Raw genomic sequence first — 25360 nt, 5'->3', positions numbered from 1 at the left:
CAGGCAGGAAAATGGAGTTGGAGACGAAGATCAGCGATGGTGGTATTGACTAGTGCAGCAGGCTTGATGGGCCGAATGGTCTACTGTTCCTGTTTCTCATATTCTTATTAAAAGTATTTTCTGCTTTTATCTCTTTATTGCTTTTTTAAAGATCTGAATCTCTGAGATTTGGAGATATTTGGTTTTCTCTGCGATTTGCTCGCCTCTCAGTGCAGTAATCTGTGTTTCTTTTCTAGGGTAAGGAAGGTGCATTCCTTCTCAGGAATTCGAGCCAGGCTGGGAAATACACAATGTCTGTGTTCAGCAAAGCAACAGGGTAGGTCAAACTCTGCCATTCAATTGCTTAACAACATACCAAACTTCTGACAGGAGACTGGCCAACAAGCCCCAACCTCAACCAACCCATTTACAATGAGACAAAGGAATTGTTGAATGAAAATAGACCACAGTCCATCTAACTCACCTTCTAGCACCCGGCAGTCCCATGATCCAATGATAATGGAGTTTTTGACTAATCACAGCGATCAATCTCTATCAATGAGTCTACAACTGACCCAGACATGAGGTGAGGAAAACCCCCAAGGTGGGAAGGGGGGGGAGAGCTTTAGGAACCATAGGTCCAAACTCACCTGTTCCTCCCGAGTTTGTTACACTCACCGCATGTCATGTCCCAAATTACTCAAAATGTAGCCCAAATGTTATTTTCTAAAAGAAATCTATTTCATATTTGAATGAATCAATTCTAACTGCTACCATCATCTCCCTAAGGAGTCAGTTACATGGATTGACCACTCACTCAGTGAAATATCCACAGATTCATGTTGAATTTACCCCCATCAAGCCGCAACTGTGTCCTCTAGTTCTGCTTTGATTCTACTTAAGGCAGCGGAGGGCATGGCCGCCATCGAAGGAAATCGGGAATGCACATGCACAGAGGGGGTGAAGTCATTGCGGTATTTCAAAACAAGGATGAGAAGGAGCTGTTCCATTGGGATGGGCTCCGCTTAAAATGAAGAAGAGAGCTCTGAAGAAGAGTTATATGGACTCGAAGTGTTAACTCTGTTTCTCTCTCCACAGATGTTGCCAGACCTGCTGAGTTTTCCAGCACTTCCTGTTTTTATTCCACTTAAACTGGGCTGGGACCAGTGTCCTGGTGAATCGAGTAACCAAGGCAGTAGAGTACCTTTCTGCTTGCTTACACTGTGTGCTTAGTGAGCCTGTATTTACATTAGCTGAGATGAGTCAGCACTGCTGGCTAGAGAAACCAGTTCAAACTGGCTACCGAACTAACCAATTGCAGCTGCCTCATCTGTAGGGAGCTTATCCCTGACTAAGACCGAAAGAAACTTAACTTTAACAGTAAATTGCAGTTAAATGTAGAGTAGACAATTTTAGAACGAGATTAACCCTTAAAATTCCCTCAATCACCAAATTCCCAAGCTCACACTCTGGTCTGGATGGCCCCCGTCCACTGCCAAGAGGTGCTGCAGGTGGGCTTAACAAGGGCAATTTGGGCATTCTGCCCCTCACTGGGGAGGAAGCCCCTGCCATCCGGAGCTGCCAGCCAATCCGATTGGCCGGCAGCTCCATCAGTCCCAGCACGCCAAGAGCACGTTAGTGGCCACTGCTGGGACTGCAAGAAGAAGAAGGGAGAAGGCCCAGGGCTCCCCTTACTGAAGCCTGTAAGTCTGTGGTCTTAGGGAGGGAGGGTTTTGGCTGGCCATGGAGAAGGTTGGGGGGCTGGGGTGGGTGTTTAGGAAGAAAGGGGAGGTTCAGTATTAGGGAGCTGCCCACTGTTCTGCAAAGGGCGGCCCCCACAGACTGAACTTCCTTCCCACCCTTTGAAGGATTCACTTAAAAAAAATCAGGCTGTCCACTCCCACCTGGCTGCCCGTGCCAAACAATTTGTGGCATAGGTAGAGTATTATCAGGGTCAAATGGCTTGGTAACAAGCCTAATTGATCCTTGATTACCTATTTGAATATGGCAGGCGGGCTGCCGATTTTGCACCGGCCTACCCCCCTCCCCCCCTTGCCCGTACTATGGGGATGAGTTCTGGGAATCGGTGGGAGGGTTCCCACGGGTTCCCACCCTATTTTACGTGCCATCCCACCAGAAACATGCCCGGCAGGGACGTGTAAAATGCAGCCCCCTGTCTTTAGCTGCACTCAGTGACGAGCTGCAATTTTCATGTTATCTTCTCTCAGAGGCTCGTTAGCGTTTGGAATTCTCTTCCTCAGTGAGTAGTGGAGGCTGGATCATTGAATACGTTGAAGGCTGATTTGGACAAATTTTTGGCTAAAGTCAAGGAACAGGCAGGAAAGTGGAGTTAAGGCCGCAATCAGATTTGCCATGATTTTATTGAATGCCAGAGCAGGCTTGATGGGCTGAATGGCCTACTCCTGCTGCTATTTCTTATGTTCTGATGTACTTGTGATCATAGACATGATTTGAACTAATAAAGAGGAGATGGGAAGATTCAGGAAATATTGAATTCAGAAGCAGCAAGATAGATATCAAGGCTCTAGTGGTGTTTTGGGTAAAAATAAGCAGAATGGGTTAGGAAGGGACAATGAGAGTAACAAAGTTAATAGGGCAGTAGTGACTAAGGTGACATCAGGGAAAATTAGAAAAAAATTGCAAAAAATAGCAAATCTAAAGGCATTATATCTGAATGTGTGAAGAATTTGTATATAGAAATTAATAGTTCTGATCTAATATATTTTATTCATTCATGGGATGCAGGCATCACTGGCAAAGCTAATATTTGTTGCCCATCCCTAATTGCCCTTGAACTGAGTGGTTTGCTCAGCTATTTCAGAGGGCAGTTAAGAGTCAACCACGTTGCTGTGGGTTTGGAGTCACAGGTCAGCAAGTTTCCTTCCCCAAAAAGCAGATGGGTTTTTACGACAATCAATGATAGTTTTATGGTCACCATCACTGACATTAGCTTTATATTCCAGATTTTGTATTTTTATTAATTGAATTTAAATTCCACCAGCTGCCATGGTGGGATCTGAACCTGTGTCCCCAGAGCATGAGCCTCTAGATTACTAGTCTAATGACATTACCACCATACTATCAACTCCCCATTGTCGCTGTGGAGACGTGGTTGCAAATTGACCAAGGTTAGAAAGTAAATATTCCAAGATATTTAATTTTTAGAAGAAATAGATACAATGGAAAAGGAGAATGGGGAGTCCTGGTAATAAAGGATGGGATGGAGACAGAGAGGACCTTAACTCAGTATATCTAGAAACAGCAAGAGGTAGAAAACATTGATGGGAGTTGTTTATAGGCCCCCACTAACAGAGTGTAGTGTAGACTAGAGAATAAATTGTGAAATTAAAAGCAAATGTAGAAAGGGCAACACTGAAATCATGGGGGACTTTAACCTTCATATAGACTGGGCAGTACCAGTGTGGCAGATGAGTTCATGGAATGTATTCAAGATCAGCAGGTTGAGGAACCAGTGGGAAAAACAAGCTATTTTAGCTAAGATGTTATGCAACACTTTGGGAGAACCTTCGCCACATAGGCTGCAGCGGTTCAAGAAGGCGGCTCACTTTTCAAGGGCAATTAGGGATGAATAATAAATGCTGGCTTGGCCAGTGACACTCACATTCTAAGAATGAACAAAGGACAACATTTCTAAAGAATCCTTAGTTTCTAGCCCTCCATCTCCAATCCTTCTGTGTCTTTTTTCCCATTTCTAATTCCACTGTGCCACACGAGTCTCCGCGTTTGTTCCCCACCTCTGATTCCTCTGTGTCTCTTCCCCTCCACCTCCAATCCACCAGCATGTATTCCTCCATCTCCATCTTTGATTCCTATGTGTTTATATATTTCTCTCTGAACTTCCTGGATATGTTGGAATCGATGTGGTTGAGTTTCCAACTACGTGCAATCATGAAAGGTCAATTTGCATGGAATGAAGGAGTCACTGTCTGACATGCATCAACATTTCCCTATGGAGAGATTTCCCACAATGGAAACAATGGCCTTATGTCAGGAGGTGGCTGAGGAGTTTTAATCGTGATGAAAGGGGTCACAATTTGACCTCTTCTGCTTTGAATTTTGGAGAGCATTAAAAGAGGTTTTGACATTGGATGTGGGAGGTTCTCTGTTTCAACAAGGGACAGAATTCACCAACAACATAGCAAACTTTCAAATACAAGTATTGTCCTTTTAAGTTTGGACGAGGGTGCAATAAGTGTGCTGTTGAATTGTTCTTTCAATCTCCACCCTGCCTGAATTTTCCTTCCAAAAACTTCATTGTAAAGTGTGTATGACAGGCGGTTAATTCGCTAGCACTCGTTTTACAGCACCACCCAGTTAAAATTACCCACAATGTGTGAGAGCTGTAAACCTAATTGTCCCAAACACAAAAACTTTCACACTGATTAAAAGAAAACCTGCAAAGGTGAGGCAAGTGTGAGTACTGATCACTGCTAGTTGTTTGTGGAATGTGAGAAACCTGGATCTTGATTCCTCAAAAAAAATCTTTCATTAAATGAGTTATAGGGATCTGCGAGGTGGCCAAAGATTAATGACATAGCCTGCTTCTAAATTAAAACCTGTTTGTTATAGTTTGGGCCCCTGACAGTCTGAATCAAATTCCAAGAAATTGAATTTTTCACTGCTTCAGAGTTAGCGAAGAAATGGGAAATAGGAAATGAAGTAATTAAATGGTAACATATTCCCACAACACTGAAGAGGCTTGACACCGTCCAGGGCAAAGCAGTCCGCTTGATTGGCACCACATCCACAAACATTCACTCCCTCTACCACCGACACACAGTAGCAGCAGCGTGTATCATCGACAAGATGTACGGCAGGAATTCACTAAGGCTTCTTAGACAGCACCTTCCAAACCCACTACCACCTAGAAGGACAAGGGCCTTGTCTGGAGCACCACCACCTGGAAGTTCCCCTCCAAGTCATTCACCATCCTCACTTGGAAATATACCGTTCCTTTACTGTGGCTGGGTCAAAATCTTGGAACTCCCTTCCTAACAGCACTGTGGGTGTACCTACACCACATGGACTGCAGCGGTTCAAGAAGGCAGCTCACCACCACCTTCTCAAGGGCAATTAGGGATGGGCAATAAATGCTGGCCAAGCCAGCGAAGCCCACATCCCAAGAATGAGTAAAAAAAAAAGATTCCCAATAAAACAGCAAAATAGAGAAATCTAGGGACATTAACACTTAAGCTGGGAGCATTCTCAGGTTTCAGGATGAGAATGAAAAGTGAGATAGAGTAGGGAATGCTGTACCTGCCCTGGGCATGTTTGATGGGGATAGCATAGAGAGAGCTTTACTCTGTATCCAACCCCGTGTTGTACCTGCCCTGGGAGTGTTTGATGGGGACAGTGTAGAGGGAGCTTTACTCTGTATCTAACTCTGTGCTGTATCTACCCTGGGAGTGTTTGATGGGGATAGTGAATAGGGAGCTTTATTCTGTATCTAACCCCGTGCTGTACCTGTCCTGGGAGTGTTTGATGGGGACAGTGTAGAGCGAACTTTACTCTGTATCTAACCCCGTGCTGTATCTGTACTGGGAGTGTTTGATGGGGACAGTGTAGAGGGAGCTTTATTCTGTATCTAACCCCGTGCTGTACTTGTCCTGGGAATGTTTGATGGGGACAATGTAGAGGAAACTTTACTCTGTATATAACCCTGTGCTGTACCTGCCCTTGGAGTGTTTGATGGGGACAGGGAGCTTTACTCTGTATCTAATGCTGTGCTGTACCTGTCCTGGGAGTGTATAATGGGGACGGTGTTCTACATCACTGACAATTCTCACCTTGATAAGCACCAAAAATAAATCTCAAATTGAAGTGGGTGTTTTGAACAGCTAATATTGGACATCCAGATGTGAGTTTGAGGTTGTGTTTATCTCCGTTAGTTGCAGCTTGCTAGTTATCTCCTGTAACTGGAAGGGATAAGCTGGTAGTGTGAAAAGAGAAGTGAAATACTCGTTCTGGTGCCAAGCTTCAGCGAGAGTCAGTGCCTAGCAGCATTGCAGGATGTATTTACTGATTAAAATGACAACTCGCCTGTGACAGGATTTAAATGGGGTCCACTGCTGGCTCCCTGTTGGAGCCAGCAGTGGACTTTGAGCTGGGAGGATCCTCTCTGATTTTACCATTACTGGCTAATTCTTCGTGCTGTTGCTGTAATCGAGGGAACATTGCCTGTCAGCAGCACGATTTGGGCATTCTGCCACAATTCCATTATTTAATGGCAGGAGACTAGTGGGCTGTGTGCTAGTCAATGTGTTCTGAGTACTATGTATCTCCTCCCGTCCATTGGTCCAACACTTACAACTCAACAGCCTTACCAACCTTACACTTGGCATTTCCTGATTGCCATCTCCTCACCCACCCTGCCTGCTCTCTGACTCTCATTGACATAGCTGCACTGGATGGGGCTCTAGACCATACCACCTGGATTCCCAATAAAGGGACGATGTTCACCAGCTTGTACAAAAAGCCGCATGGCATTGGAACTGCTCTTCAACTGGGTTGCAACCAGTCTGCTTTCCCCGACCATTAATAACCAGCTGATTTGCATCAAGCAAATGTTGACTGGTTTTATATAGCCTGGAAATTCCCCCTTCATTTCTAACACTCCCAAAGTTAAGGCAAAAAAAAATATTTTTCACTTTTCAGGACCTCAGACACCCCAATTTACAGCCAATGCAATACTTTTGAAGTGTAGTCCCTGATGTAATATAGGAAGTGCAGCAGCCAATTTGTGCACAGCAAGATCCCACAAACAGTAAGGTGATAATGATCAGACAATCTGTTTTAGTGATGTTGGTTGATGGGTGACTACCCCAGTGCGTAATCCCACCCCACCCCACCCAAAGCCCTCCCTCACATCAATCCTATTTTTTTTTACCTTTGCGTTCCCATTGGTTTAACTATTTGCACCTCCACCCCCAACCCCCCCATCCCACTAATTGTGCATTCGCGTTGAGCTCAATATTGGAGACTGGGGCCAGGAGAAGGGGGGGAACAGAAAGCTCCGACTCCCTCTGCCACTAAAATCCAGTGCCCAGCATCTCGCCCAGCCATACCAGCTGGCACCAAGGAGAGGAAAGAGATGTTCCCTTGTGAGGCACATTTTCCCTTTCTGCCCTGAAGTGGCAATCCTGAGTATGGATGTTTGGGAATGATATTGATATTGATGTCTAGCATCACCTTGTGGTGGAGTTTATAATTTCTGAGGGAAGAGAGGAAACAGCCGATAAAGTGAATGGTTCCCTCAACCACATAATGGGCTGAATTACACAAGGCACTGGATTCTCCGCAACACATCCCCAGCTAAAACATCAGGGGGTGCAGGGGAGCCCATTGATGGGAACACAAACTGCCTCGCTGCCATTTAGCAGTTTCTAGATCAGCAAGTGCCCCCTCAGAGAGTTACCAGCCAATTAGAGGCCAGTAACTCTCCAGCACTTTGGATGTGTGGCACTGGATCATTTGAGTAGGTCTCGCTGGTGCCAAGATGACAGACCCTGGCATGGTGGGTTGGGAGAGGCCATGGAGGGAGGGCAACTGGGGAAGGGGGATGTGCATAAAACCTGGGGTAGGGGGGCATCTAATGAGCTCAGGGGGCTCGTTAAGGAGAGTTTCCCCTGAAACTTGCCAGCTGGGGGCCTCCCTCACCGCCCGTTAAAACCTGGGGGCGGTGGGATGAGGCCCTTAAGTGGGCATTGATTTCTCATTGAGGACATCAGTTGGCCCACTGGTGGATGAGCTGCCCCTGCTGCTGGTAAAATTGTGTCGGGGACATGCGAAGAGTAGGGGGTGGGCAGTCCACCTACAGGATTTAATGTGCCATGATAACTTTTGTCAGTTAATCTTTCCCATTCTCCACCTTATCACAGACCTTGCCTTTTGCTCTTCCTCCCCACTCCCTCTTTCCCCCTTTTACTTGCTCAGAGCCAGTTACATTTCTATCTTCCTTCGGCTCTCAAGGTTCTTTGACCTGAAACATTAATTCTGTTTCTCTCTCCACAGATGCTGCCAGACTTGCTGAGTATTTCTAGCATTTATCTGAAGTTATGTTAAATCTTAATGAAACAGTGGCTTGGCCTCAAGTGGGAGTATTGTGTCCAAATCTGATATGCTTTAGAAAGAATGCCAAGGCCTTGGAGAGGATGTAGAAGTGATTTGCTAGTTTGGCACCAACAATGAAAGACTTCAGTTGTGTGGAGAGCCTGGGGTTGGACTCCTCTGAACAGAGGGAGCTGAGGAGAGATTTGTTTAAGGTGTTCACAATCTTGAAATATTTTGATAAAATAAATAAATAGAAAGTGTTTCTGGTGGCAGAAGGGCCTGTAACTAGATGACACAGATTTGAGGTAAAAGACAGGCTTGCTTTGGCAAGAGCTGACATGAGGAAAATAATTTTCACATAGCAAATTATGATCTGGAATGCATTGTCTGGAAGTGTGGTGGAAGCAGTTTAAATAATAACTTTCAAAAGGAAATTGGATAAATACTTTATAAAGGAAAGATTTGCAGAGCTGTGGGGAAAGTGGGGGGATTAGGGGGGTGAATTGGAAAGCTCAGAGCTAGCACAGACATGATGGCCTGAATGGCCTTCTCCCATGCTACAAGATTCTATGATCCTGTATCTATCACAGTTCACATCTTATCTACTTTTCATTTTCTGCTGTTTCTCTATATTTATCTTTTTTCTTCACAATCTACCTGACTGTGGGATTTGGAAATATTTCCTCACAGCTATTGATAGCTGCCAATTCCCAAATGGCTTGAAACCCCCCCACAGCCCCCCCGCCCCTCCCCAGCTAAAAGCAAAGTTCCTACAGTTTTGATAGAGGGTGTTCACAGGCTCAATGAACCCTGGGAAAGCCAACCCTCCATTATACCTTTTCTTCTTCACCCTTCAGGGAATGATTGGCACTGTCCTTCTGCACAGGATTCTGGAGGAACAGTCCCTTTTGTAAAGGTTCTGCCAAATGGAGGGGAGTTGGTAATCTTACTGTGGACCTGTTTGTCACCCAAAACCTATTGTTTGCTGAACAATAGTTCTGTAGAGGGTCAGATGGGTCCTCTGCCTCTATTTGAGTGCCCTCATCCTGGAAGCTCCAGCTACTTCAACACCACAGTAAGTCACAGCCTCAGAGGAGTGTCCCCATTACAACAGCGTGACCGATCATTCTAAGTCTCCTGCATTAGATTTCCTGTGTCCCCGGCAATGAGATTATCGGTAGAGTATCCTGTTGTGGGCAGTACTGTAGGCCCACAACCAATTCAATGTGCCCAAAATTCGTTATACCTGGGACAACCTGAAGGAAGTGGAGAAGGTTCATCACTTCAATTTAACCTCAATGCAAGTACAAGTCCACTGAAGGTCAAACCCACTACATCACACCTCACTTTCCTTTCAAGAAACATTAATTCTGGGGATTGGACACTGCCGGCTAGGCCAGCATTTATTGACCACCCTAAATTGCCCTCAAGAAGATGGGGGTGAGCTGCCTTCTTGAACCGCTGCAGTCTGTGTGGTGTAGGCACACCCACAGTGTTGCTTGTGAGGGAAATCCAGGATTTTGACCCAGCGACAGTGAAGGAATGGCGATATATTTCCAAGTCAGAATGGTGAGTGGCTTGGAGGGGAACTTGCAGGTGGTGGTGTTCCCATCTATCTGCCGTCCTTGTCCTTCTAGGTGGTAGAGGTCGTGGGTTTGGAAGGTGCTGTCAAAGGAGCCTTGCTGAATTCCTGCACTGCATCTTGTAGATGGTATATGCTGCTGCTACTGTGCGTTGGTGGTGGAGGGAGTGAATGTTTGTGAATGGGGTACCAATGAAGTGGGCTGCTTTGTCCTGGATGGTATTGAGCTTTTTTGAGTATTATTGGAGCTGCACTCATCCAGGCAATTGGAGAGTATTCCATCACATTCCTGACTCCTTGTTTTATGAGTGATGTACCTGGGTTAAATATTATCTGGTGTCCGAGAGACTGAACTGAAACTACTAAAATACTGCTTCTATATTCACTCTGTACTGTCTGCCACATTTCAGGGATCAGAGTGGAAAAGTCAAACACTACACTGTGTGTACGACGCCATCCAACCAGTACTACCTTGCAGAGAAACACACCTTCAATTCGATCCCAGAACTGATCAACTATCACCAGCACAATGCAGCAGGTATGTTCAGCCAAACCTCAGGGAGGGGGAGGAGGAGAGAAGGGCAAGTGGAGGGATCTCCCTCATATCACCGGGCCAGGGTCAGTAAGGTCAACAGATTCCAGGGATTGAGTCTGGCTCCTTGCCGCTCTGTTTATTCAGAACTGGGCAGTGTGATTACCCAGTGAAGCACTCAGCACCGTCTGGATGTTGACTCAAATGCTAGTTACTGTGGCAGACGGGTGCTGATTCTGTGAACCTGAGCCGGTTTGCATTGTCTGGAAGATGTTGAGCGAGAAATTAGCTTCATTAGATTTTGGGCATCACGAGCGCCCGCAGAGCTCCAAAATGGCATTGGTGGTATGCACACACATTATGGGGTGGGGGTGTGTGAATTGTGCTGACCTCCTGTGTGGTGTGCATGTGCATACTGAATTTCTGCTGGATGGATGCAGAACAAGTAGATCATGACCACAATGAGTGTTAATGTTGATTTGATGATAGCGGTGACACTTGGAGCTCAACTCTTCAGCCATCTCCCTCTCTTAACTTCGCACAGCTCAACTTATGCTCGGCAGCAGGAAAACCCCAACCCCAGAATTCAATGGAAACATCACCTATTTACAGGCAACTCCTTGCCTCTTTCACATGGCTGCTCCGCTCCCATTGTGTCAATCATTGATAAGATCAGCTCTGATTAGTTCCTCGTAGTACTCTCCAGCCATATCCCCCTCCCGCCATCCGACCCTACTTCCTTCTGTGTCCACATCTGGAGAAAAACTCTCCCATTCCACTTACATCTGCACTTTCAAACACCTAACTCCTGGACCTTTATCCTTCCATTTACTACAACATTTCTGCATCTGCTCAACAACATCCTCACTCTAGCTTTGAATCTTTAGTCTTGAATAAAACTCTCTCTTTCGGGTACGGCCGTCATTTCCACTCCTTTATGTTCAAGGGGCACAGATTTGGAAGGACTTAGCAGATAACTGCTTTAGCCATTCAATGCCAGATCTGGTTGAACCCCTTAAAGTGCTATTGGATCCTGCTCTCAGCTATTTCAGCTAGTCATTATTCTAGGATCATTCTGGAATGCAAAGATAACCTCTGACTTCTTTTCCCTACTGCAAACTGTCTTCTTAAACCCATTTCTTTCTGTCCCCTCCACCCTCACCTCCAAGCGTGAAGAGCTCATGGAATCTTTTGTCACTAAGATTGAGACAATTCGATCAGTTGCCTCTGCCATGTCCCCCTCTTCCACTAACCCATCGGGCCATTAAACCTTCTTTAATGTTCCCACTTGTCCTAGCCCTGAACTCACATCTTTCTCTAGTTCCTCTCCTATCTCCCCTCATGACCTCTCCAAGCTCATCTTGTCCATAAAATCCAACTCCTGCTCTCTCTATCCTATTCCCACTATGCCATTCTGGCTTCCATGTTAGGTGATGGTATTAATGGTTAACTGTCAGGTTCTGTCCACCACTCCTCAAATCTGCCACTCCTCTGTTTAAAAACCTAACCTTTGAGCAACCATCCTTGCAACTACTGTCCTATCTTCAACTTCCCTTTCCTCTCCAAATTCCTTGAACGTGTTGTCACCTCCCAAATCTGTTCCCATCTTTCCTGGAACTCCATGTTATAATCCCTCCAATCAAGTTTACCTCTGTTGCAGTAGCGAAACTGCTCTTATCAAAGTCACAAATGACACTGACAAAGGTAAACTTTCCCTCCCTACTCTTCTCAACCTGTCTGCAGTCTTTCACAGTCGACCACACCATCCTCCTCCACCGCCTCTCCATTGTTATCCAGCTGGGTGTGACTACTCTCTCCTTGTTCGATTCTTATCTATCTAAGCATAGCCAGAGAATCACTTGCAATGGCTTCTCTTCGCTCTCCTACACGGTTCATTACCTCTGGTGTTCCCCTATGCAGACTGTAATCCACAGTCCTAATGGTAGCAGTCTGAACTTGCATGACAACAATCTGAACTTTCACTGCAGCACTTGGCAGCTACTGCCTGTGCTGCAATGGAAGCTGAGACATCAACCATCAGTTGCTGTTTTATGGTTTTGTCTGCAAGTTCTGCCATGGAGTTGGCCATCACTGTCGTACAGGAAAAGGATGGACTTCAAGCTGGGCACAAGCCCTGTATCAAGTGATTCCTGGACCCCTTCATGTTCTTGGCATTGACTGTAAGCTTTCTGGAAGTTTCCCAATTCACCAAGCATTGCATTGTGCATATCCCTTGGCATTCTAGGCTGCCCCATCAAAGTGCCCATCTGAGACCTCTGCAAGAGAATCTGTGTTTGACCTCACCCTCTGCTGAGCTGGTATCTGCATTATCCTTGTGCCCTGCCCTGGAGATGAGCATTTCAATGGGTCAGGCTCCAGATGAAGGCTAAAATAAAAGCAAAATACTGCAGATGCTGGAGATCTGAAATAAAAGCAGAAAATGCTGGGAAAGCTCAGCCGGCCTGGCAGCATCTGTGGAGAGAGAAACAGAGTTAGCATTTCGAATCCAATATAACTCAAAGAAGATGCTGCCAGAACTGCTGAGTTTTTCTAGATGAAGGCTGATGGGTGGACACACCCAAATGCTTGCTGCACTGCAAAATCTGTGTAAAATGGCACGGAACATGGAGAAGTCCAGCACCAACTTGGCCACAGGGCTTTGCACAGAGTTTGCAGCCTGTCCTTTCCAGCATGAAAGTGGTGACCAAAACTCCATCCACACAATTGTAGACCCAACCATGATGCCATGTCTGATGACCGATATCACAGCTTCCATTGCAACAGAAGTAGAAGCCACCCAAAGTCTGAGTGCTACAGTGGATTGCTGACATGCAAGGTTGCTTTGCTGCCATGCAGACTCAGACTGCTGCCATCATGACTGTGGATTACAGTATGCAAATGATCCTGCAGCGTAAAGCAGTCCAGGAATATGTCCTCCAAATTATTACTGCCCCAGGGCAGTAGCAGTGGCTCCATGCAGCACAAACCTGCTGTCCTATCTCAGGATGAGAACATTTGTTTTCCCATCACTGCCAGTGTGTCAACGCCTTTGCTGGAGCTCACTTGTACCCAGAGACTCACCACATGTATATTCCACACTGATCTACCCTATAAGATGCATGCAGTGTTAGGGCTGGATTTCCAGCATGGAGGGGTGAAACTGGTCTCAGCATATCTGTTTCCATGGAAATGACTGCCACACATATGATTTTTGCTCAGGGGGATGGGAGGGTGGGGGTGGAGGTAGCCGTGTGATCGAGTTGGATCTTCTGCCTTCTGGGGCAGCTGCGGAGGTGGGTGGTGTGGTTAGAAGGTACGCCTTGGTTCTCTGAGTCTTTGACCCAATTTTATAAAAGGCTATTAGGCCCTCCATCCCTCACCCCACCCCACCCATCCCCTAAGCCCCCTCATTTCACTTGCCCAATCCCCATGCCCTCTCATGTACCCAATGCCACTTCATGGCCACTCACACCCCTATGCCACCTCATCCCCCCCCCACATGCACCCTCAATAGCTCTTCACACAGTATCCACTAAGGGCAGACTTCAGGAGTCATGTGGAGACAAAAATAAAACTTCTAACAATCTAAGAGAGCTCTCACACTTACACATTTGATACAGAAAAAAAGTTCTTATTCATGAATCCCAGTCAAAGATTTTACATCCCCTAAAGTGGTCAATGTATTATAAAAACAATCAAACTTCTATGCAACAACCACATCAAAGACAGCTAATTCTTTAATAGCCTCTTAAAACTGTCAGTCAAATGTGAACTCAGCACACCCCTACTCCCAGCTGAGAATAGTGATTTTTGAGTTTTTGAGACTCAGCCAAGCATTGGTAATGCGCTCAGCTGTAATAACGGCCGTTGGGAATTATCAACAGTGAAATCCATTGAAACTGCAGGTACAGATGATTTTTTTTATAAACTACACCAGATGGCCTATCTATAAATGTACTCTGGCCGTGCATGTTTTGTTTTTTCACTCTAACAGCTGTAGCTTGTTTTTTGTACATTTAAAGGATGGGGGATTTAAATAACTTCAGATCATGACACTTAAACAGAGTTTATCTGCCCTTCAAGAGCATTTATGCCTCCTCCATCAATTCATGACTCCCACATTGTGGGCAAAGGTCCTTGGAGCAGCCAAAATAGGGTCTATTTGAACTCAATATTAATTTCAAATGGCTCTGCTGAGTCCGGATTTCCCGTCTGTGTGATTCACAGCCCACCCCCGCCTTTCCCCGTCGGCAAAAATGGGATCTGCTGGGTATGGGGACAGGACTTCCACATTCAGGTCATGTCCATCATCTTTAAAGGCCTTCGGAGTCAGCTCGCCTCTGCGAAAATACAGCCCTTAGTGTCTAAGTTGATGACTGTGAGCATGAAATCAAATAACGGTGTTGTGTCATCATAATCACCCTCTTCTTTCTGCTCCTCCAGTTCCTGACCAGTTTACACTTCTTTGGTATCTGAAAAGAAAAAGGCACAAGGGTAAAGTCAGGTTGTAGTGGTGGGGGGGAGGTGAAAGCGATGTAAGAGGCGTATGCTTACACCATCTACAGCTTGAAAATCAGAAGAGAATGTGGGATGAGGCGGGAGGTGGGATATGAGGAGGAGGATTAGGTCTGAGGCTACTGTCATCTTCAATATTTTCAGTCACACCACTGACCAGTGCCTCAGCAATGGGTATCTAATGGTTCTCACTATCCCTTCCATAGGTGTTAGAAGGTGTAGGTGTGTCGGTTGCCCTACCTGTAGCCTCTGCTGCCTTCGGTTGTGGGGCTACCTTATCCCGCAAGAGAGAGGGAAGTGTGTCAGTGAGTGTGCTGCATTCTGTGTGATGTGGCTATCATGGTTGAATAGCTGGCATTGTGCACAAAGTGCAAGATGTGGGTGTGAGGCTTGCAGCAGTGTGAAGTGTGTGAGGGTGATGTGGAGCACATGAACCCTGATTGGTAGAGATTATGAGTAGGTGGGTGATGGTGTTTTGGTGAATTGAACAGTGTGTTGCTAGGGGATGGTATTTGAAGATGCATTCACTGACCTTGACCACTCATGCGAGGTTGTTGAATGTCCTGAGGCACTGTATGCAAGTCCTCAGACTTGACTCCTGACATTGACTTCCACGGCCATCTGCTCGCATTGCCTTTTGACTGTGGGCGGAATTTTCCATTTTGGAGACTAAGCGCAGTGGCGGGCAGGATAGTTGGCATGATTCCCGTTGGGCAGTAGGGCGGGTGAACATACACAATTCTCAGCTTTTGAGCTCATTCATTATGCATCCGTGAGGAACTTGGCAAATTTCATAGCGGGGCAGGCAGGAAGTTGCCCGGTCCACCATTACCTCAAGGGGTCAAAGACCCTGGTACCATATTTAAATGACATCCGGAAACACATTCACTCAATGCAGGCCAGGATCTCCGCATTTCTCCTCCAGAGTCCTTGGGGACACAGCTCATACTGGAGAATCTCGCAGATGTGAGTAACCTCATCCAGAGACACATAAAGGCACCTCTGGCACTGCCTTTCGTTCATCTCTAGATAAGAGTACCACCTGCGATACACCCATGGTCGAGCCAATGCTTACCATTGCAGTGTTCCATGTTTGCCAGCCTCTTGACCTTCTAAAGGCCCTGCTGCCTCTTGCTGCTCAGGCCCTTTATCCGCCTGGCCCTGTGCCAACTGGTGATGGGCCTTCCCTTTCACCTGGATGAGAGCCATCACCCAGGTAGGGTTGCCTGCAGCCTGCATCATCATCGCCTCTTTGGATGTTTGAACAATTTGAAGTAATATATTTAGTGAGCATGTCGTTTACAGGTTTCCCACCATCTCAAAGCAAGCAGGCCAGTGCTAAGCCCTTCACCTGGCCTCCATTTAGACACCCCATCCCTTCCAGATAAAAGACATCCTGGAGGACCAGAGATGGGTGCTCCTCCCATCCATACATGAATGTGTATGGAGACATTGCTCTTTGATCAGGATGATGAGAACCAAATGCAAGAAGCCTCACATGGATACTTTTCTACTTGTCTCCACTACCTCAAAACTCTAGATAGATCTTGGCAGCATACAAAGACTAACCACATGATCCCTTGTCAGCCTTGACCATTCACCCTGGAGGATGGAGGTTTGGAGTCGTGAGTTGTCTGCCCCCCCACCAGCATCCACCTCCCTCCCTCCCTTCATCTCTGTTCCTGACTGCAGCCGATTGCAAATAGCACAGAATGAATGGCAACTCCACGCCTTGTGTTGATCTCGATGAGACCAATGAGTCAAGAACAAACCTGCTGCAATGCGGCCTCCATCATAGACAGGAGAACGCAACTGAGCATCTTTGAAATCCAGTTGCCTCATAATTATGAGGGTGTCCTTGGGTCAGCCACTTGTGCTGACCTTGAACTCCACCTAGAATCTCACTGATTGACTAACTGCGTGGTCAAGATCAGTTTGGAAAAATGGTGCGTATCATCTTTCAAACTCACTCCACCATCTTCTACGCTCCTCCTGTCACCCATCAATTTCTCCCCCCCCCCGCCCCCCCGCCTCCCCATCACTATAGACTCACCCAATATCACCATTCCTCTCCTCTCTGTACCCTTGAACCTCCCCGCGTCACCCTGGATCCTATCACGATCCACCTCCACATGCCTTTTCTCCCCTCAGAGCTGAGCCCCATTACTGTCCCCATACCCACCCTGACTCTGCCCCCTCCCATTATCCATTCCACCGTCTTGACCCCCTTTGCGATCCACCCGAAGAGACCTTTATCTACCAGACTCTCACCCTGGTCTTCCACACTTCCGCATCCCAATTCTCCTTCTGACTGTGACTGTTCCCTTCTATCACCAGCACCCTGAGTTCTCCCTCAAGGACCCCACTGTCAACGCCATCAACCTCTCTATCTAAGGCACCCCACCCCCCGCCCCAGCACACCTTCCATGGACACTCCACCTCCCCCGCTTCCATGGAGACCCGCACCCCCTCCGCCGCTTTCCTGGACACTCTCCGCACCTTTGCTGCATCCTAACACCCACCTGAAAAGGTGTCATGGCCTGCTTCAAGCAGAGACACTTGAAAGGGAGATAGGAAAGATGCAAAAGACTGATTTGTAATCTTCTGTGACAAAAGATTGATTTGCATACCTCAGCAGTCACCCAAAAATCCATCTCCTGTTGATTTATATCTCAGAATGTGTAAATAGTTCTGAGATCGATGCAGGACGACTATTTCCCCTCATGGAATACACAAGGAAAATGGGTTAAAAAGCTAGATGCAGAGCAGTGCAGTGTGTGCTGTGAGAGTGACAGCACAAGAAGACCCAACTAGTCACTCCTACAGTTGCAGGCAGAGTCTCTCTCTCTCTCTCTCTCTCTCTCTCTGTTGCTGGAGGCAAGCCTCAGCACAAGTCACAAACAAAAAGGAGATAGGACAGCCTCTTCAGCTACCCTGCAGAACCAAGTATCTCCAAACCAACTGTGAAACCGCCAAAGTCAGCTCTGCTGGAATCATCCAATTTAATGTCTGCAATGTACTGCTATGTACGCCTCACAGACAAGCCAAGGACTGATTTGTATATTTTAAAAACTTATTTAGACTTTTAACTTCTAATTTCTGATCTGTGTGTATGTGTGTTGTGTTTTTATTATTTTTCTCGGGTTTTAGTAATTAATAAACTTACTCTTTCTTTGACTTGGGGGAGGCGGTGGCATAGTGGTATTGTCACTAGATTAGTATTCCAGAGACCCAGCATAGTGCTCTGGGGACCCAGGTTTGAATCCCACCATGTCAGATGGTGGAATTTGAATTCAATAAAAATCTGGAATTAAAAAGTCTGGTGATCACCATGAAACCATTGCCAATTGTCATAAAAGCCCACCTGGTTTACTAATGTCCTTTAGGGAAGGAAATCTGCTGGTCTGGACTACATGCGACTCCAGACCCACAGCAATGCAGTTGACTCTTAAGTGCCCTCTGAACAAGGGCATTTTTGGAATTGGCAATAAATGTTGGCCTAGCCAGTGATGCCCACATCCCTTCTAAAAAATAAACACATTTGAACTGGGAAAAGGTATCCACAGGGGGAAGGGATCCCTTTTAAATTAACCTTGTTGCGACCAACCAAGGAGGTTGAATAAAGGAGGAGAGCCAGTTCCTTCTTCCTCAGCTGGGAGCATAACAAAATTGGGGTCTTGTTCGGAAAGTTAACAAATTAGGAGACCTCGCCTGAGAATTGGCCGTAACAGTAGCTCACAATACTTTATTAACAGATTGCCTTTATTCATCCATTGTAGGGCTTGTTACCAGGTTACGACACCCGGTGTCACAGCAGAGCAAGAAAGCCCCATTGACGGCTGGATTTGGTTACGGTAGGATTTGGTTATGGTATTATGTAAAATTGCAAAGAATATAAAGAAATAGGCCATTCACTCCAACTCGTCCCTGCCTGTGTTGTGCTCCACTCAAGCCTTTCCCCATCTAACTCGACCAGCATAAGCTTATAGTCACGTCTCCCTCATATGTTTTTTCTTGCTTCTCCTTAAATCCATTTACTTTATTCACTTCAACCACTCCCTGTGGCTGCAAGTTCCACATTCTCACCGCTCTCTGAGTAAAGAAGTTTCCTTGCAATTCCCTATTGGATTTCTTGGTGAATCTTATAATGATAGCCTCTAGTTTTGCTCTTTCCCACAGGAGGAAACATTCTCTCTCTATCCACTCTATCGAAACCTTTCATCATTTTAAATACCCTGCACCTCTATTAGGTCACCCCTCAATCTTCTCTTTTCAAGAGAAAAGAGACTCAGTCTGTCCATCCTCTCCTGATAACCATAATCTTGCAGTTCTGGTATCATTGTTGTAAATCTTTCTTGCAACCCCTCCAGTGTCTCTGTATCCTTTCTATAATATGGCAACCAGAAGTTATGCACCACTTCAAGTGTGGTCTAAAAAAGGTTCAATACAGGTTTCACATAACTTCTCTACTTTTCAAATTTAACCCTCTAGAAATAAACACTAGTGATTGTTTTTATTATAGCCTCATTAACCTACATTGCTGCTTTTGGTGATTTGTGTATTTGCATCCCTAGATCCCTTTGCTCCTCTACTGCATTTAGATTCTTATTTTCCAAGCAATATGTGACCTCCTTATTCTTATCAAAATGTAATATCGCTTATCTATGTTGAAATTCATTTGTTAATTATCTGCTCATGCTGCAAAAACTTATGGTGCAATTTGGCTATGGTGGGTTTGGTGGTTGGGTTTGGCTACTGCTGTGCTTGGTTATGGTTGGGTTTGGCTATGGTAGATTTGGTTTTGGTAGGATTTTCCCTTCTCAGCTGCTGTGCCTGTACTGTGGTAAGTTGTTACGCTCCTTGTAGAGATAACTTGTAAAGAGATATTTGAATTTCCAATGACTGACTGAGACGATCACATGACAAGATTTCAAGTTTTTAAACTTTAACTGTAATAAACAACCAAAAGCAACCTTGTCTAAACACCAATCAGTAAGCAACTGATACTTTCTACAGAAAAGATTCTCCATTTAACTTTTAAAATGACCAAAAAAATCCCTCTCCATGGTTATATTTCACTCTGCCCCTTAAGTGGACACTTCGTTCCCTAGGAACCAGTTGAAAGGTATACCCAGCACCCAATGACTTGCTTCCTTTTCCATTTCCAGCCGGATAACTTCTAATTGTTTTCTTGGTAAGGGTTATCCTGGATATTCCTGCCTCTAGCCAAAGCTAGGCAAATCTTCCAGCCTCATTTAAATCCTCATGAACCTGATCTCACCAATCCAGATATGAACTCCCACTCACATCCTGTGTGGTGAATAACAGAAACCGCCTGCCTCTATCTCTTTACTCTCTCTCTCTCTCTCTCAGTTTCTTGCAGAATAACCATGGGCAGAATATTGAGCTCGGTGGGTGGACCCATGCCCGATCTGGCTGCACGTTAAATGACGTGCGATGACGTCGGGCAAGCATCCCGAGGTCATCGCGTAGTGCCGCGCTATTTAGGTTGGTAGGCACGATCGGAGTTGGCAGCGCGCCAGCTGACAATTAAAAGGCCTATTAAGGCCATTAAAAAGGTAATTAACTTCAAATTTACGCTGCATGTCCAACGCCAAGTGGCCTTTGCACTTTTTAGGAAACCTCATCCACGGGCAGGATGAGGTTTCCTAAAGCAAATAAAAATAAAATAAAAATTTTACACTTGAACTAAAAACATGTCCCTGCTCATGTGAGAGACTTGGAGACTAACAGTCTATCTGCTATCAGCATAGCTGCTCTGGTCATTGTTCATGCGTGTGAATATCTTGCACTTTTTTCTGAGTGAATAAACCTGGGCTGCACTGTCCCCATAGCAACTAAACCACCCAGCATTGTCATCAAGCAGGTTTCAGAGCAGGTCACATGACTCCTTTCACTCCTCCAATTTACATTAAACCCAAAACATAAACTTATAAACTTCATATTTGAAACAAAGTACGAAGGTGGGAGAATGTTAAATAAGAGGCAGCTAGAGTCATTGTCTGGATCACTGAGTCAAGACTTTGATCTGGTTAAAATTCAAGTGGTTTTTTAGGATGTAAATAAGCTGAATCCCATTGCTGTCTCTCACACAGTAACTTTGTCCTTTTTATTTTTCACTATTTATCTTTTGGGTCCTTTCCTCATCCCCCACCGTTTAACTCTGTTTGCAGGCCTCTTTCAGGTCCAGTGTAAATGGCCAAGTGACTATAATAGAAATGTTTAAAATGCTGCAAGGGTGGATGGGTTCAATAGAAGTAGGCTGTTTCCAAAGGTTCAGGGATTAACGACAAGGAACCATAGACTAAATGTGAGAGGGTAGGAGAAACATTTTCACACACACAGTTGAGAGGCTGTGGAATTCACTTCCATAGTTCACAGCTGAGAGAGAAACTGTGACACTGACATGAATGCGAGGGAGAATGGGGAAAAAACCAGGGGATGGGTGGTAGTTATTTTTATTCATTCACGGGATCTGGGCTTCGCTGGCTAGCCCAGCATTTATTGCCCATCCCTAGTTGCCCTTGAGAGGGTGGCGGTGAGCTGTCTTCTTGAACTGCTGCAGTCCACATGGCGTAGGTACACCCACAGTGCTGTTAGGAAGGGAGTTCCAAGATTTTGACCCAGTGACAGTGAAGGAACAGCGATATATTTCAAAGTCAGGATGGTGTGTGGCTTGGAGGGGAACTTACAGGTGGTGGTGTTCCCATCTATCTGCTGCCCTTGTCCCTCTAGATGGTAGTGGTCGTGGGTTTGGAAGGTGCTGCCTAAGCAGCCTTGGTGAATTTCTGCAGTGCATCTTGTAGATGATACACACTGCTGCTACTGTGCATCGGTGGTGAAGGGAATGAATGTTTGTGGATGTGGTGCCAATCAAGCGGACTGCTTTGTCCTGGATGGTGTCAAGCTTCTTGAGTGTTGTTGGAACTGTACTCATCCAGGCAAGTGGAGAGTATTCCATCACACTCCTGACTTGTGTCTTGTAGATGGTGGAAAGGCCTTGGGGAGTCAGGAAGTGAGTTACTTGCCGCAGGATTCCTAGGCTCTGACCTGCTCTTGTAGCCACCGTATTTATATGGTTAGTCCAGTTCAGTTTCTGGTCAGTGGTAACCCCTTAGATGTTGATAGTGGGGGATTCAATGATGCTAATGCAATTGAATGTCAAGAGGCAATGGTTAGATTCTCTCTTGTTGGAGATGGTCAATTCCTGTGTAGCGCAAATGTTACTTGCCACTTGTCCAGTCCTAGATATAGTCCAGGTCTTTCTGCATTTGGACATGGACTGCTTCAGTATCTGAGGAGTTACGAATGGTGTTGAACATTGCACAATCATCAGCGAATATCCCCACTTCTGACCTTATGATGGAAGGAAGGTCATTGGTGAAGCAGCTGAAGATAGGAGGGCCTAGGACACTACCCAGAGGAACTCCTGCAGTGGTGTCCTGGAACTGAGATGATTGACCTCCAACAACCACAACTATCTCCCTTTGTGCCAGGTATGACTCCAACCATTGGAGAGTTTTTCCCCTGATTCCCATTGACTCCAGTTTTGCTAGGGCTCCTTGATGCCACACTCGGTCAAATGTGGCCTTGATGTCAAGGACAGTCACTCTCACCTCACCTCTGCAGTTCAGCTCTTTTGTCCATGTTTGAACCAAGGCTGTAATGAGATCAGGAGCTGAGTGGCTCTGGTGGAGCCCAAACTGAGCACCAGTGAGCAGGTTATTGCTTAGCAAGTGCCGCTTGATAGTACTGTTGGTGACCCCTTCCATTACTTTACTGGGTAGACTGATGGGGTAATTGGCTGGGTTGGATTTGTCCTGCTTTTTGTGCACAGGACATACCTGGGCAATTTCCCTCATTGCCGGGTAGGAGCCAGTGTTGTAGCTGTACTGGAACAGCTTGGCTAGGGGTGCAGCAAGTTCTGGAGCACAAGTCTTCAGTACTATTGCCGGAATATTGCAGTGCCTTTAGCCATTTCTTGCTATTACGTAGAGTGAATCAAATTGGCTGAAGACTGGCATCGTGATGCTGGGGACCTCCAGAGGAGGCCAAGATAGATTATCCACTTGGCACTTCTGGCTGAAGATTGTTGCAAATGCTTGAGCCTTGCCTTTTGCACCAATATGCTGGGCTCCTCCATCACTGAGGATGGGGATATTTGTGGAGCCTCCTCCTCCAGTGAGTTGTTTAATTGTCTGCCATCATTCAAGACTGGATGTGGCAGGACTGCAGGGCTTAGATCTGATCCATTGATTGTGGGATTGCTTAGCTCTGTCTATCAATTGCTGCTTGTGCCGTTTGGCACACAAGTAGTCCTGTTTTATAACTTCACCAGTTTGACACCTCATTTTTAGATATGCCTGGTGCTGCTCCTGGCATGCCTTCTTGCACTTTTCATTGAACTAGAGTTGATCCCCTGACCTGGTGGTAATGGTAGAGTTGAGGATATGCCGGGCCATGAGGTTACTGATTGTAGTTGAGTACAATTCTGCTGCTGCAGATGGCCCACAGTGCCTCATGGTTGCCCAGTCTTAAGCTGGTAGATCTGTTCAAAATATATCTCATTTAGCATGGTGTTAGTGCCACACAACACGATGTTGGGTATCCTCACTATGAAACGGGACTTTGTCTCCACAAGCAGACACTCCTCACAATGCTGTCATGGGCAGATGCATCTGCGGCAGGCAGGTTGGTGAGGAAGAGGTCAAGTATATCTTCCCCTCTTGTTGGTTCCCTTGCCAACTGCTGCAGGCCCAGTCTAGCAGAATCCTTTAGGATTCGGCCAGTTTGGTCTGTAGTGGCGCTACTGAGCCACTCTTGGTGATGGACAATGAAGTCTCCCCCTTGCTACTCTCAGTGCTTCCTCCAACTGGTGTTCAACATGGAGGAGCACTGATTCATCAGCTGAGGGGGGTGCGGTATGTGGTATTAGCAGGACGTTTCCTTGCCCATGTTTGACCTGATGCCATGAGACTTCATGGGATCCAGAGTTGATGTTGAGGACTCCCAGTGCAACTCCCTCCTGACTGTATACTACTGTGCCGCCACCTCTGCTGGGTCTGTCCTGCCGGTGGGAAATGACATACCCAGGGATGGGGATGGTGATGGTGGTGTCTGGGACATTATTTGTAAGGTATGATTCCGTGAGGATGATTATGTCAAGCTGTTGCTTGACTAATCTGTGAGACAGCTTTCCCAATTTTGGCACTAGCCCCATGTGTTAGTAAGGAGGACTTTGCAAGGTCGACAGGGCTGAGTTTTCTGTTGTCGCTTCCAGTGCCTTTTAGATACAACTGAGTGGCTTGTTAGGCCACTTCAGAAGTCATTTAAGAGTCAACCACATTGCTGTGTGCCTGGAGTCACATGTAGGCCAGACCAGGTGAGGATGGCAGATTTCCTTCCCTAAAGGACACTAGTGAACCAGATGGGTTTTTACAACAATCGTCAATGGTTTCATGGTCATGATTAAACTTTTAATTCCAGTTTTTTCATTGATTTCCTATCTGATGTGGTGGGATTCGAACCCGGGACTCCAGAGCATTACCTTGGGTCTCTAGATTACTAGAAATAGCGCTGCTTCACCACCTCCCCCAGTTGGGAGGGAGCAGAGGTTGAGTCGGGAGAAAGCAAGAGGGAGTGGAGAGGGAGCAGGGAGGGTGTGTGGTGAGGGAGGGGGAGGAAACAGAGAGGGAGCAGAGTGGGGAGAGAGCTGAGGGGAGAGCGGGGAGGGAACAGAGTGGGAGCGGGGAGGTAGAGTGAGAGTGGTGAGAGAGCTGGGGGGTGAGTGGGGAGGAAGCAGGGAAAATGGGGAGAGAACAGAAAGGGAGCGGGGAGGTAGCAGAGGGAGAGTGGTGAGAGAGCAGGTGGGGACTCGGGAGGGATCAGGGAGAGCGGGGAGGGAGCAGGGGGAGAGACGGGACAGAGAGTGTGGAGGAAGCAGAGAGGGAGAAAGGGGAGAGCACAGAGAGGGATCTGGGGGAGAGTGGGGAGGGGATGTGGAGAAGAGTAGAGAGGGGGCGAAGCCGAGGTCAGGAAACACAGAAGAATGGCTTTCCCTCAGGTCCTGTGAAATGTAACTACTTCACCTACCTCGGAATTTGCTCATTTTCAACTCAACATCCCTGCTGTCAGCCTTCACTGCAGCTTAGGAATACCTTACGCAGCAGATGCAGCCCAGACTTCTGATGAGGAACAGCAGGAGCAGCTTCACCAACAGCAACAATACTAACAGTACCTGCCTTCTCTGCAGCCACATGCTGCTCCATAGGATAGGTAGGATGGATACACAGCTCCAGTTCGAAGGAGGCACTATCCCCGGCACAGGGTACACAATCAGCTTCCTCCACATGACAGAACAACAGTGCCTCAACAGGCCCAGGCTTTCATGGTAAGTTGCTGCTGACATCTAAAGCCTCCTGGAACAAGACCACCTTCCAATATAGTCGTGTGGACACACACTGCCAGTGGCCATCAAGGTGACCACAGCCTGAATTTCTTCACCTCTGGCTCCATCAGGGATCTGCGGCTAACATCACCAGGATCTCACAATCTGCTGCCGACAAGCATATTTCCAAGTTGACCAGTGTCTTGTTATCCAAGGCTGCTACTTGTGTCCATTTTATCACAGATGAGGTCAG

At 46.4% G+C, this 25360-nt stretch overlaps 1 protein-coding gene and 1 long non-coding RNA gene across 3 annotated transcripts in view; one reads left to right on the top strand and one right to left on the bottom strand.

The window, feature by feature from the left end:
- The window catches only part of btk (Bruton agammaglobulinemia tyrosine kinase), a 183525-nt gene that overhangs the window by 80006 nt on the left and 78159 nt on the right, over positions 1–25360 (top strand). For both annotated transcript variants that reach the window (XM_078546919.1, XM_078546920.1), the window contains 3 exons: positions 237–316; positions 10063–10190; positions 18479–18553. In XM_078546919.1, the coding sequence (XP_078403045.1) occupies positions 237–316; positions 10063–10190; positions 18479–18553 (283 nt within the window). The remainder of the gene's footprint in view (positions 1–236; positions 317–10062; positions 10191–18478; positions 18554–25360) is intronic.
- LOC144683668 (uncharacterized) lies at positions 14493–15847 on the bottom strand. The gene is made up of 3 exons (XR_013577310.1): positions 15775–15847; positions 14606–14656; positions 14493–14524 (listed from the first exon to the last, which is right to left on the bottom strand). It is a non-coding gene; the product is annotated as an uncharacterized LOC144683668 (long non-coding RNA).

This window comes from Cetorhinus maximus, chromosome 8 (assembly GCF_964194155.1).
Source record: "Cetorhinus maximus chromosome 8, sCetMax3.hap1.1, whole genome shotgun sequence".
NCBI lineage: Eukaryota > Metazoa > Chordata > Chondrichthyes > Lamniformes > Cetorhinidae > Cetorhinus > Cetorhinus maximus.
Note: the sequence above shows the minus strand (reverse complement) of the source record. Positions and strands in the feature narration are given on the sequence as shown.